At 35.8% G+C, this 14,178-nt stretch overlaps 1 protein-coding gene across 10 annotated transcripts in view; it reads left to right on the top strand.

The window, feature by feature from the left end:
- LOC122635083 (Down syndrome cell adhesion molecule-like protein Dscam2) overlaps positions 1 to 14,178 on the top strand; it is a 195,094-nt gene that overhangs the window by 151,887 nt on the left and 29,029 nt on the right. For all 10 annotated transcript variants that reach the window (XR_006328557.1, XM_043824875.1, XM_043824870.1 and 7 more), the window contains one exon: positions 6,372 to 6,697. Coding sequence is in view for 9 of the 10 variants with exons in the window: in XM_043824875.1 (XP_043680810.1) it covers positions 6,372 to 6,697 (326 nt within the window). In the remaining variant the exon portion in view is untranslated. The remainder of the gene's footprint in view (positions 1 to 6,371; positions 6,698 to 14,178) is intronic.

Below are 14,178 nucleotides of genomic sequence, written 5' to 3'. Positions count from 1 at the left end.
AGAGAGAGAAAAAAGAGACAGGGAAAAAAAAGAATACGGGAGAGAAAAAGAGAGAGGAAGAGAGATCGATAAACAAGGATAAGACTAACACACAACGAGTAGCCATTCGTAGCAGGTCGTACATTGCGAGAGGTGCTTTCGGATTTATTCGTACCGGACGATTAAATCTTCCTAGCAGTCGTTTATCTTTAATAGCTGCGTTACGAGCTGCCCTAAAGCTATGTAGCTACCTATACTCGCGTTTGGATTCGACCAAGCACGATAAATAATATCGTAACGGTAACGTTAATCGTTCTCGTCCTCTCGAACGACGATTTCAACGACGAAGAATTTGCTTGAGAGAGATAGATAGATAGATAAATAGATAAATAGATAGATACATAGATAGATAGATAGAAAGAGAAAGAGAATAAAAAAAAAGAACAGAAAAAAAGTTATTTTCTACGAATATTTGAAGAAAGAAGAAGAAAAAAGAAACTGGAATGTGTAAGAAAAAAAGAATGAAGAATGATCCTTTCAGAGAAAGAAGGAGTAAAGAGGAAGAGAAAGAGACGATAATTTAATCGAGCTGTACGACGACGAGACGGATTAATCCCATCCAAAAGTGTAGGATTAAAATTATCCCTCGCAGCGACACGTCCTTTTTCCCCTCTCTTCATTTCCCCTTTCTCTTCTACCATTCTTCAACCACACTAAATCTTCCCCTTCGTTACTCCGACCCTTCTTTATCATTTTCACATCATCTCGAATCACGTCGTTTTGTGTGCCATGTAATTTTTTGATATCGTCCACATACTCGTGAGTGCGTCCGTATAAATTTTTTTTTTAAGTCTTCTTTCATTCTTTTTTCTCTAAGAAATTATACCTATATTACCTATCAAAGATCATTTCATAGGGATCAAATAAGGAGATCTTTCTTTTTTTCTCTTCTACATATTTCTTTCTTTTTTATTTGTTTCATAGACAGGGATAAAAACATTGAATTTATAGACGTTTGAACTAGTTCAGTTGTATCGGTCTCTCCTGTTTCCTTTTTAACTACCATTGGTAATATATAATATATATTTATAGTAGGAAAAAGATATAAAAGAACTTTCCCCGGAGGTCACATATTTCTAGTAATTATCGAGGTTCGATCGCGGTCGTTAAAACGAGTTATCATGAAATTTTGATATTGCTGAAAAGCAAAGGCATCGATAGAAGCAACGACGACCACCCCTGGGCAAGCCCCTGTCGGTGACTGGAGCAAATTTTCGAAAAAGGGGTTACGCGATGAAATATATGCGTATATATATATATATATATATATATATATATATATATATACATATATATATTGTATATGCAGCTGTATGTACAGATAGGTAGACAGATAGAGAAGAGAGAGAGAGAGAGAGAGAGAGAGAGAGAGAGAGAGTAGTTCGGTATAAATCAATGCTCCACGATTATAGCGAATTATATCAGTGCCGTTTTGCGTGGGCACATGCGCAAACGTTGCCTTTGCCCGTGCAATTTGCGCTCTGGGCTAACGTCGATGTGACCTGAATACTGAAGCAATCAGCGACAGACATTAAATTACATATGCGCTTTATCAGCGACGCGAGAGAGAGAGAGAGAGAGAGAGAGAGAGAGAGAGAGAGAGAGATGGAGAATGTACCGAAGCAAAACGACGTATAATGTGGTCGACAATAATGCTCAATTAATGACGTCACTTCTCTTGTTCGAACTTACTCCTAGTCCTTGTATCTCTCTCTCTCTTTCTCTTGCTACTGTTAATTAGTATCTGAACTTTTCTTTAGAAATTTTTCTACGTTAACAGGATTGTCGTTATCAATTTTTATCTCTCGTCGTAAGGTAGTCGAACAGATCGTTTTCTAAACAGTAAAAGAAGATGTGAAAAGTAACATAGAAAGAGAGAGAGAGAGAGAGAGAGAGAGAGAGAGAGAGAAATAACGAGTTGTAAATCGAGCTTCAACGACTGAAAAAGAGCTTCGCGGGAACGAGAAAAGAATCGTGTCGTGTTCGTACGTAATGCAGTTCTCTCCCATTGAGAAAGATAAAGAGAAAGAAAAAAGGAAGATAGAGAAAGAGACAAACATTGTACGGCTAATTAGCGGCGAACTTCATTACGTTCGAGGTTCGCTTGTTCATGAGTTAAGTACGTGATAAGGGCCCGGCGACGTTTGAAATCCGCTTTGACGACGATACACTCTCTCTATCCTTCCCTTTTCTGTCTATTTCTCTCTTTCCTTTATACTTTTTCTCTCTCTTTCTCTCTCTGTCTAACACACACATACAGTGGGTGTATATTTAATAGAGTCTTAATTGGGCTCGTTGCTTCGAAAGGTTTAATTGGCCATCGTTCTGTGCGAGACTGTAAAGATAGATATATACAAAGAGAGAGAGAGAGAGAGAGAGAGAGAGAGAGAGAGAGAGAAAATAAAGAGTTTTCTACGCTTTTCTCTTATTTTTTTCTCTATCCAACCTCTCTCTCCCTTTTCTCTCTCTCCCTCTCTCTCTCTCTCTCTCTTTTTATTCTCCTCGTGTACTCGTTGAATCGTCGAAGCTAGCGTTCTCTCGTATGGCCTTATGCGTTATGGGATGTAAAGCCAGAAAAAGCGAGTGGAGGGAAGGAGGGCTTGTTGCATGATGGAAAATCGCGGATTACGTAGTCAATGACCGATGGTTCAAAGGATACGAAGATGCTCGTTTGAGCGCACTGTCTGCTTCTCTTCTCTTCTCTTCTCTCTGTCTCTGTCTCTGTCTGTCCCTTTCTCTCTCTCTCTCTCTCTCTCTCTCTCTCTCTCTCTCTCTCTCTCTCTGTCTTTCTCTGGTACTATAGTCAAGCCGCGTTTAAATATTACACAACAAGAGAGCCCTTAGAAAGTACTTCTCTCGCGAGTTTGGATACTTCTGCTATTAATTAAACTTCTTCCACTCTCGTTCAACAATTTATATTGCAAACGTGATACAAGTTGAATGTAATAGAGAGAAAAAAATATACATATACACACACACACACACACACATATATATATATATATATATATATATATATATATTATTGCTTTTGTAAAGTACATAGATACTTTGTGAAGTAAAAATGTAAAATGAAATCGAATATTAATTCGATTATTATCAACGATTCAAAAAAATTATATCGATCGTTCATTTATTAATCCCATCAAAAAACACATCAATTTTTCATTCGCATGTAACTACGTCTGCGTTCCTCATTTAAAAATGAAAAAAAGAACAAAAAAACAGAAAAATAAAAGAGAAAAAAAAGGCATGCAAAAGCATTAGCGAGGAGATACAATTTCTTTCATTTCTTTTTTCTTCTTTTTGGTTTTTTAAACGAGTAGATAGATACATATATACCTATACTTGTGCGGCAAATCTCTCTGACCCCACCGCATAAACGATGAATTTAAATCGAACGTTTCGTAGATACGAGATCGATGCTTAGGAAATGAACATCACGTGACGTTGCGTTAATTTTGGCTTTTCGGACTGATCGAACCTGTCGATACATCGATTGAGAAGGAGAGAAAAAAAGATAGATAGATAGATGAACGGATGGATAGATGGATAGACGAGAAAGAAAGAGAGAGATAGAGAGATAGAGAGAAATAGATTGAAAGAGAAAGAGAGAGAGAGAGAGAGAAGGATGGAACACAATCGAGAGGACGGACTAGCTTCGATACGCTTTCCAAGCGTCGTAAATCCTCTTTCGAGCTCGTACTGTTCGCCATAGAACCAACACCAGTACCAGTACCAGTACCAGCACCAGTACCAGTACTAGTACCAATACCAGTACCAGTACCAGCACGAGCACCAGGACCAGCACCAGCACCAGCACCAGCACCAGCAGCAGCACAAGCACTAGCACCAGCATCACCAGCCAGTATCGAGGAATTAATTCGATAAACCGCCGGCAGATTCGGCGTTTAGCGATGAAAACCGGACGGAGATATTCTGAAGAGAAGGAGGAGGAAGAGGAGGAAGAGTAGGGGAAGTAGATGGGGGTGCAATTGGAGGAGGAGGGGTAGGAGTAGGTGCATAAATCGAAAGCAAACGCCGTGAAAAGTTTGCAACGTGCTGGCTATGAACAGAGAAGGCAGCATTCGGGGCGTTGCTGCTGCTGCTGTTGCTGGTGGAATATGGCAAACTGGAATATTGCGAGTATGAGGAAGAGAGAGAGAGAGGGAGAGAGAGAGGGGGAGAGAGTGAGAGAGAATGTTTCTACGTGCGCGCGTACATGCTTGCAAAGAGGTGGGAGAAACAGAGACAGAGAGAGAAAGAGAGAGAGAGAGAGAGAGAACGAGGTACAGGCCGATCAATACGCCATCAGCTTAAATTACAATAATAACGCGGTCCAGACAAAGCGAGGCCATTATAAAATAGCACCCTCGTAAAAAGCTTTACGCGTTCCGTCGCGTTTCCGGCCGCGCCGCGGATAACCCTCCACGACCGGTTGAAGTTTAAATCGTCGTTCGTGCGACTCCGTTCCGCTCCTGCTATATTCTCCCTCCTCGAAAGATTTCTCGTTGGGAGGAGAAAAAAAAAGAAACGAAAAAAAGAACAATAAAAAAGAAAAAAGAGCAATAAAAAAAAAAAAGATTTAAGAGAAAAAATTAGGAAGGATCTTGCTCTATCCAATATTTGTTAAATTTATTATATTCCTAATTTTTCATCGTGATTATTTTTTGTTCGATTACTCTCTCGTTCGAAATTAATTTCCAATTTTTAATGTAATTGACTTCAACGAAATTATTGGAGATTTATATTGTATGATCGTATTTGAAGTATTCGTTACCTTTGGGAATAAAAAAAAATTGTCATACAATGATCGAGCGAAGTATCGTCATCGACGATTCTCCTCCACTCCACAACCAAGTCCCTCCAACCTCTCGGTGACCTCAGCGTTACTAATGAAATTATAATTGATAAAGGAAGCGAGGAACGTTTGGCTCTGCCGTGCACCGAGTTTACCACCCATTGTACGTAACAAACGAGCCTTGAGCACTTTAATATCGGATTATTATATTATCGTCCGGGCGCCATAGGGCGGAATAACGATTGAAATTGAACGTTCTACTCTACTTTGATATCGATCTACGAGCGTCGCAACGCTATCAACGATATTGCGAAAATAATACCATGAGAATTGGTCGCATCGTACTCTACTCATCGTTATTATTCTATGGTTCGTTGACTTTTCTACAAAACGTACCCATTTAATATGTTACAAAAGAGACAACGCAACAATCCTTTTTTTGTTATTTCTTTTTTCCCGTTCGTTTATTACATACAATATAATATTTTTAATTTGCCTATATATCTATCAGTAATAAATATTAAACAAAGAGAGATAATACATTTGTTTCGTTTAAAACGCTTAAAATAATATTTTACGTACCTGTCTACGTGTTTTATTTCGTTTATGTATGAGAAAAATATACGGGTCGTTATAGGTCAATCACGAGAAACTGACGGTCTTTTTCAAATATTTTCTATGCCGATAGCATACTAGATAGAATATTATATATATATATATATATATATATATATATATATATATTTGTGAAAGAAGTAAGATCCGCTTCCGCGCTTACCGACATTCAAAATTAAACACGTAATCCTTGCCCAACCAAACGAGTCCATCGGGATTCGTTCCTTAACGACTTCCTGGAAATCATATATATATATATATACACACACACACACACACACACACACACACACACACACACACACACACATACACACATATATTGGAGATATATCTTGTGAGTTTTCATCCCGGATACTTCGTCGATGAAAAAAGGAAAATAAGCGAAAATGAAGTACCTACTAGTACGAGTTTTCGACAATCGAATTCTTTATATCCTATATTAAATATAATATAAGAAATACAAAGATTTATTTTTTCGAAGTTAAATAATATAAATAAGAAATATGCATTTCTTATTTATTTCATTTTTATTCGGAATTTTCCTTTTGTCTTTTAATATATTTATCTATATTATGTTATACATACATACATATATATATATATATATAGATATATATATATGATAATTAATTTTTCATTAATAATTTATCTGTAAATATACATATTAAAATGTTTTCATATTCAAACATATTCATGTTAAATAATATAATTAATCCTGTTTTAATATTAAATTATTTCATATTTGATAGACATTAAAATGTTAAATGTCCTCGTATTTATAGATATATGTATATATCAACATATAATGCATGTAAAATTTATTTTTAATATTACATTATATTATAATATAGATTTACATATATATATATATATATATATATATATAATAGATGAAAATGTATGTTAAATCTAGAACATAGAAATCCAGTACCACCGAGATTCAATGAACGTGTCAGTCCAGCACCAATTCGTACGGGTGAAACTATCGTACTGTCCTGCATCTCTCAAGGAATACCACCTCCAACATATCTCTGGTTTCGGGAGTCCGTCTCTGGCACGGCAATGATCTTCAACTCGGAGAGAATTCATGCTAGGGCCGGGGTGTTGATTCTTCAAGCCGCGAGACCCGAAGACGCTGGCCGATACGTCTGTCATGCGAATAATACTGCTGGCTCGGAGAGAGTCGAGCTTGAAGTCTCCATCATCAGTAGCATCTCGATTCATCTCACTCCTCAACAGGTTAGTAAATCCTCATACTTCGTGATACATACGTATCAGACATCATCGATCGAGAAAAAAATGATCAAAGAAATATTTCTACTCGTTAAGAATTACTTTTCTAAGTAATTATCTTTTCTTTTTTCTTTTTTTTTTTTTTTTTAAATACATCGTCCGAACGATCTTAGACAATTTTTAGAAAAATTATTCGATTGATAGTTTTTCGATCGAACTAATTAATTATTCAAGAAAAGAAACTTCGAAAGCAGGAGTTTATTATTAATTTACAGGGTCTTTTTAGAGAGAAGAAAAAAAAATAAAATAACATCGTCTTCGGTGATCACTATTCTCTCTCCCTTTTCATCTCTATCTCTCTCTCTCTCTCTCTCTCTCTCCCTCTCCCTCTCACACGTAGAAAGCTTGGAGTCGTGTTCATCGGGAAGGGAACAAGCGAGTTTGAAGCGCGATGCAAGGTGTCACGGTTCGTTGCACTTCGACTTTGTTAAACCGTTGAGACGTCCTCGCTCGGATGTTCTCTCTCGCTAAAGAGAGAGAAAGGGTGAGAAAGAGAGAGAGAGAGAGAGAGAGAGAGAGAAGGGAACTCGGCGTTATACCGAGGTAACGTGCAGCTCAGCCGAATAAATTCGGCTCGACTGCTCGGCTAACGTCGACTAATTCTAGCCGACGAGGATAATCGAGGATCGCGACCGGCTAAATATCGTCAAGGGATAACGACAGCCTTGAGAAAACCTCGAAGACCGATCCAAATACTTGAAGCGTGTAACGAACATCTTGAGAAACCTTGTCCTTCGAGCTTTTCTTATGCAACCTCTCTGAACCCTCCCACCATTTGGATTATCTGTCTTAAGATTACAACCGATCTTTTCATCTTTTTCTTTGCATTCATTTATCTCATTTAACCCTAATCCATACGAGATCATAATGAAAAAGACAAAAGAAAAAAACGGATGAGAAAAATACGTATCTAACGTAATTTGATATTAATGTTTATTATTGTATTATTTAATAATTTCATTATTCACGAAAACATCGTACGAGAGTTTCGTTTAAAATGAAAATAGGACAGGTTGACATGCAATATGTAAACACGATTACTACGTTACTACTACTAGTACTACTACTATTACTACTACTACAGCTATTACTACTACTATTACTCTTGTTCTTTTCCTTCCGATCGATTATTTTCATTAAACTGGAGATGCACTCGAGATCATAAAATATGTTAAATATTTCATGGTGTTTCATTATTTTCTTAATATCATTATGAAAATAATGAAAGGAATTTCATAAAGAGGAAAGGTTAAAAAAGAGAGAAAGAGAGAGAGAGAGAAATGTCCAATACGAAACATAAATATAATCATATATTTTTAACATTTATTTTGTTCCAATATATTTTATCCATTCAGCTTAGTTCTTGTTAGCTAGGAACGATTCTAAACGAAATTTTCAACGATCAACGAGAACGCACGTTTTCATAATGCTGACGCCATTGCGTTACCAGGCATACCTTAATTAAGTTACTCATCCCGTAACGGGTTAACCGTGCACGTAGCTATGTAGCAAAATGGCTTTGTAAATCGATCTCTCGTTGTGGAACGATGAGGTCCAACGTAAAGAGAGAAAGAGAGAGAAAAAGAGAAAGAGAGAGCATGTTCAATGTTATAACAAATCTTCTGAATACGATAAAAACGAATTATTGGCAAACGTGCATTGTCGCATCGTTGTTGTTATTGTTATGTTATAATTATTATTAATGTCCTACAGACACATTTAATAATACATCGTTAAACTTATCGAACGTTCAAAATGGTCTCGACTCTCTCTCTCACAAAATTTAGATGTATCGTAACGATCGAATTAGACCGCTCGTAATCGGATCTACTCTCTCATTTTATACGACAATTTATTAGAATATTTTTCAAAAATTTCCCCGATCGAAAGGAGAAGAGGGAGTGGTTTGAGTAGGGTGGGACGGAGGCGATTAACAACGAGTCCCCTGATCCGAATGAATTTCGATAGGATTTCAACTGAAACGTTGCCAAATTCGACCCCGTGAATTCTTTCCGAAATATACGAAATAATGATATCTCTCGAAATAATTACATGTTTATTAACACCGAGGCATTAATTACTATTATTGTTATTATTGTTATTATTATCACTATTATCACTATTATTATTATTCGTATTCGTTCTGAAAAGAGGAAACAATTTTCTTCGATATGGAAACGAATACGGCGAAAAGAAAAATAATATAATATCCTTCTTTCTTTGCAAAACATGCTCTATTAATTAAGAAGAAAATAAACAGAATTTCTATAGAATATTTTCTGATTATTTATATAAATTTTTTGCTTCTTCGATTCATTCCTTTTATAACATATTGAATATTTTTAATTAATGAATCTTTCAAACGCGAGACATTACCGAAACATCGAGGGCAATACGGTTTTATATTTAGGACAAGCTGGAATCTTTAAAGATAGTTCGTTCTTTCGTTCATTAATAAAAGTAGAATTCAATAAGGGCGGCCGAGGTTGCAGGACCGATGACAAGGCATCGTCCTCTTTTCTTTGCTCATTATTTTTTTATTTTTGTCCTCTCTCTTTCTTCTATGTTCTATCTTCGGGTGGATCGATGAAACAAATCTTCGTACCTACTTAAATCTCTTGGAAAGGTTGAACATAGGCGTGTATCTCAAAAAGAAGTTGGCCAACAAAAGAACGAATAAACGAACGAATGAACGAACGAATGAACTAATGAACGAACGAACACGAACGAGAAGGTTGGTCGATCGAGAGTCGACTAGAAAATGTTGGAAGAGAAGTGTCGCTGTCCAACGAACGCGAGAAAACGCTTGGTATTCTTCCATCTGGTGAGGACAGCCTCCTGGATATAAAAGAAAGAGAGAGAGAGAGAGAGAACATTTCGAATAGGTATTGGTAAATGGAGCAAGCGAAAGAGTCGAGAAAGAGGAAAGGAGGGAATGAAATAGCATTCATTCACCGGAAGCCTTTCGCATAACTTTTGCAGTCATCAGCAAGGAAACGCTTATAACGCTCGGATTCTCTCATATATTGACTGCCATCCGCCGCCGCAATTTCGTTCCATTAATGCGTCAAACTCCAATTCGAACTTTATCGAAGGAATTGCACCAGTCATTCGAGAGAACGCGATAAAATTCGTCTGATACGCGAGGATATATATAATAAATAATTTTATCCTATCTTTATCGTACGAGAGCAAAAAAGAATTGTTGAGGGAAGATTGAAAATTAGAATTTCTTATTTCGTCGTTATTGAGAAGATTATAATTAACGATAGAAACGGATATTAGTATCGAGTAAAATTTTATTGGTTCTGCAGGGGAAAGTGAAAATGTTAGTACGGCATATTAATGTAATGGATATACGTTATGGGAAAAAAGAAAAAAAAAAAGAAAGCAAAATTGGAAGAAAGAAAGTAAAAAAAATATTAATTGTTTTTATTAACCTTTTTTTTTTAATTTAAACACTTCGAATACTCGTCAAGTTGATAATAATTATCTTAACGAATTATTTATCGTATCTAACAATCGTTTTATTTATTTATCTAAAATGTTACGACTATCATAAAAGAAAAATGTTCTCGTTCGAAAGTCTCTGTTTGATTTCATCTCGTTATCATGTATCGGTTTTCTATATACGTAAAACATGGGTTGGAGTGTCGCTGTCTTGCACAACAAGTAAACATCTAGGTTGATTTTGTAAACATAAGGGGCAAGCTTCTCACGGTTGTGTCTTTCGAAGGGAGCAAACAGATTCCGAAGGTATGGTGAATATTTGAAAATTCGATGCCGAGAGCTTCGGCTTCGCGATATAACCGGAATATTTAAAGACGAGCAAAGTGGTAGTGGTGTAGTAGTAATAGTAATAGTAGTAGTAGCAAGAGTGGTATAGATGTAAAGGGGTTGAAGTTTCAGGGATAGAATACTCGATAAGAATATTCGCGTCTGTGGTAACATTATCCTGATGTCATGAATCTTGATCGAGCAGCGATGCCGATCACGTTTTTTTTTACGATAAATGCAAAAGTTAAGTCGTCGACGAAGTTTCCCTTGAAATATTTCATCCCTTAGGATCGCTAGGAATTTGTCATTCATGCCATCATCTAGAGAAAATCCTCACCTTTAAAACGCTCCCTCTTTCGACTTTCTATGATCTTTACTTCCGAAGATATTCGCTCTTAAATATCCGCTATGTAAACGTTCCTTCGGTTCTTTTAGTTTCATCAATGGCCGAATATATGAATGAACTGGTAACGTACGATTTCTCGGAATTTATATAGGTCAACGTCTTTCCATATATGGAAGTAGTCACGTGATTTTCCACGAAAAATATGTAGGTCAACGCCTTGCCATATATGGAAGTGGTCACGTGATTTTCCACGAAAAAATGTAGGCCAGCGTCTTTCCATATATGGAAGTGGTCACGTGACTTTCCACGAAAAAATGTAGGCCAGCGTCTTTCCATATATGGAAGTGGTCACATGATTTTCCAGGAAAAAAATGTAGGTCAGCATATCTCCATATATGGAAGTGGTCATCTGTTTTCTACGAAAATAAGTAGGTCAGTAGGTTAGTGTGTCAACGCCGTATTTATCGGGGCCTATTTTAGAAACGTTTTTTTTCTTTTTTCTCCGATAAAATTAAAATAAAATCGCAACGCATATTAATTTTTTTTCTTTTTTTTTTTTTTTTTATAAATTAAAATACAAAATCTTCGCGTTAAATAATTAATTTTGCAATGCTTTTTGTTATAAACAATTCGCAAAAAGTAACGTAAATTCAAATGAAAACATAATGAAAGTCGACTAGCTTGTCTCGTTTCAAAGAGAATATATTAATTTAAAGTGACATAAAAATTATAAACATTGTTTTTTAGCAAATACCATATACCGGGTGTACTTTTTGAAAAGTATTACTTTCGCAATCTTAATATACCAAATATTCGATTAATTTAATCCAAAGAATTATTTTAATCATATTATTATCCTAGTAGAAGGAATGCCAAATATCTTGTTCATGGATACCATATATACCGGGTGTACTTTTTGAAAAATATTCTTTTCATTTTGGTATTACAAATATTTGACTAATTCAGTTTGACGAATAGTTTTAAAGTGCATTCTTCCGCAATAGGAACAGAATACCGGATATCATATATATGTATATGTATATATATATATACCGGGTGTACTTTTTGAAAAGTATACTAGAAATTTTATTACGGCGAATATTTGACTAATTTAATTTAAATTGAATCGTTTTAAAGTACATTCCTTCGTAACAAGGATGAAATAATTTGTCCATGGATAGCACATATATATATATATATATATATATATATATATATATATAGGATGTACTTTTTGAAAAGGACTTTTTTTCAATTTTTTTATTTTCTTTCATTTTCTTTAATTTAATTCATTCTACTAATCATTATCGAAATACAATGTTGCATCTTCTCTCGCTGAATTCTAAAACAAGCATGTAATGACTTTCGAAAGGAAAATGCAAATGCGTATATGCAATGACGTTGCATTATCGACGTAAACGTTACGTACATTACATTGCTTCTCGTTACGATGGTACGATGTAATATCTCGTGTAACGAGAATGTGCATAGAGAAATAAAGAGAGTCAGAGAAGAAAATAGAGAGAGAGAGAGAGAGAGAGAGAGAGAGAGAGAGAGAGAGAGAGAGAGAGAAAATCACAAAGCTAAAAATCGACGAGAGATGAAGGCGAACCTTCGTTTCTCGCTTTTTCTTTTTCTTTTCTTTATTTTTCTTTTTTCTTTTCCGTTTTCCTTCTCCTTCTTTTCTTCTTTTAAATTCCACCCTATTTAAAAAGACTATCTCAGTCATTTGATATTTTCCATCGAAGGTTCCTATCAAAGAATATTCGAAGCCAGTATTACCCACAGAATTTAAAAAGAAACTTTCCTATAGAATCACAGAACAAAGGTATGGAAGAAGGTACAATCCTCTTAACAATATTTAATGGAAAGCGTTCGACTTGAGAAGTACTCGGTGGAATATTTTTTTCACCCCTTCCACTTCATCCCTCTCTTCCTTTTTCTCTCCCTCTCTCTCCCTCTCTCTCTCTCTCTCTCTCTATCCCTCATTTTATTTCCTTCTCCATCCACTTCTTTCTTTCTTTCTTTCTTCTTACCTTGCACGCAATGCAAAAGCTCTCGAAGTATCCCGATTGTAATCGTACCCGATGCAAATCGACTCATCTTTCACAAAATATTCGAATTTAAAGGGACCAACATCCCTCCTAAGTCCATCTGTTTATCCCGGTTTCTCATCGTTGGAAGTAGTTAAGTCTGTTTACTTCTCGAACTCTTGAAAACTTTCTCGAGAAATTTCAAAGTCGAAAATTCTTCGAGCAGATTGATATTTAATTTTTCCTTTTTTCCTTTCTTTTTATTTATCTTTTCTTTTTTTTTTTTTTGCATTTGACTAAATTTTTTGACAAGTTAGTAAAAAAAAGAAACAGTAATCCACGTAATTATTTAATATACTTTCCCGGTTGATTTGCTCGATGATCATGATAGAAACATTTTCAAGCACTCTCTCTCTCTCTCTCTCTCTCTCTCTATGTTGGAACATTTCTCGAATTAGAGAGATAAACAGAGAGAAAGAGAGAGAGAGAAACTACTCTCATCCACGATTACAGAGAAGTATCCTCTCGAATCGTGATACAACTAACCACGTAACCAAATGATCATACTATTCCAAGAAGACGCATGTGTGTGTGTACATATAGTATTCGTGTGTATATATGCAAGCAGGTGCAACCAGATTCAACGTATACTCTCCACCTCCTTTATCGCCCTTCCTAATGCTTCTCTCAATGCACTGAAGAGACAAACGGTACTCCTTAATAATGCACAAAACCGATTTACGGATCAAAGGGCTGTCATACGGCGGAAGAGGATTCGATTAATCTGTTCAAGATCGATATATGGAAATACCATTGGAATGATCAAAGCCTGTAACCGTGTTAACTATGCATCAATTTATTTATTTATATTTCTCTCTCTATATATATATATACACACACACGTATCTTTTACTTTGTAATTTTACTTTTATTGATATTTTTATTAATTTTTATTTATATCAATATTTATTTTGTTGAACACAATATGTCAAATAGAAACGAACAAATAACATTTCATTCTGCGGGACATATCAGCCAATCATAAGCACGCTATAAAAGATATACCGTAATATATTGAAAAAAAAAGATTTCTCTTTACACTACGCTTTCTGCGCAATCCTGCTTTACGTGGAAATAGTCCTGGCTGTCGGATTATATCCGAACTTTTTTCCAACTAGCCCTTCCAGGCCAGTAGTCAAACGTCGAATATAGTCGAACAGTTACCATTCTACTCTCTCTCTCTCTCTCTCTCTCTCTCTCTCTCTCTCTCT

The sequence above is a fragment of the Vespula pensylvanica genome, chromosome 17 (assembly GCF_014466175.1).
Source record: "Vespula pensylvanica isolate Volc-1 chromosome 17, ASM1446617v1, whole genome shotgun sequence".
NCBI lineage: Eukaryota > Metazoa > Arthropoda > Insecta > Hymenoptera > Vespidae > Vespula > Vespula pensylvanica.
The sequence above is the reverse complement of the archived record's forward strand: the minus strand, read 5'-3'. Positions and strand labels throughout refer to the sequence as shown.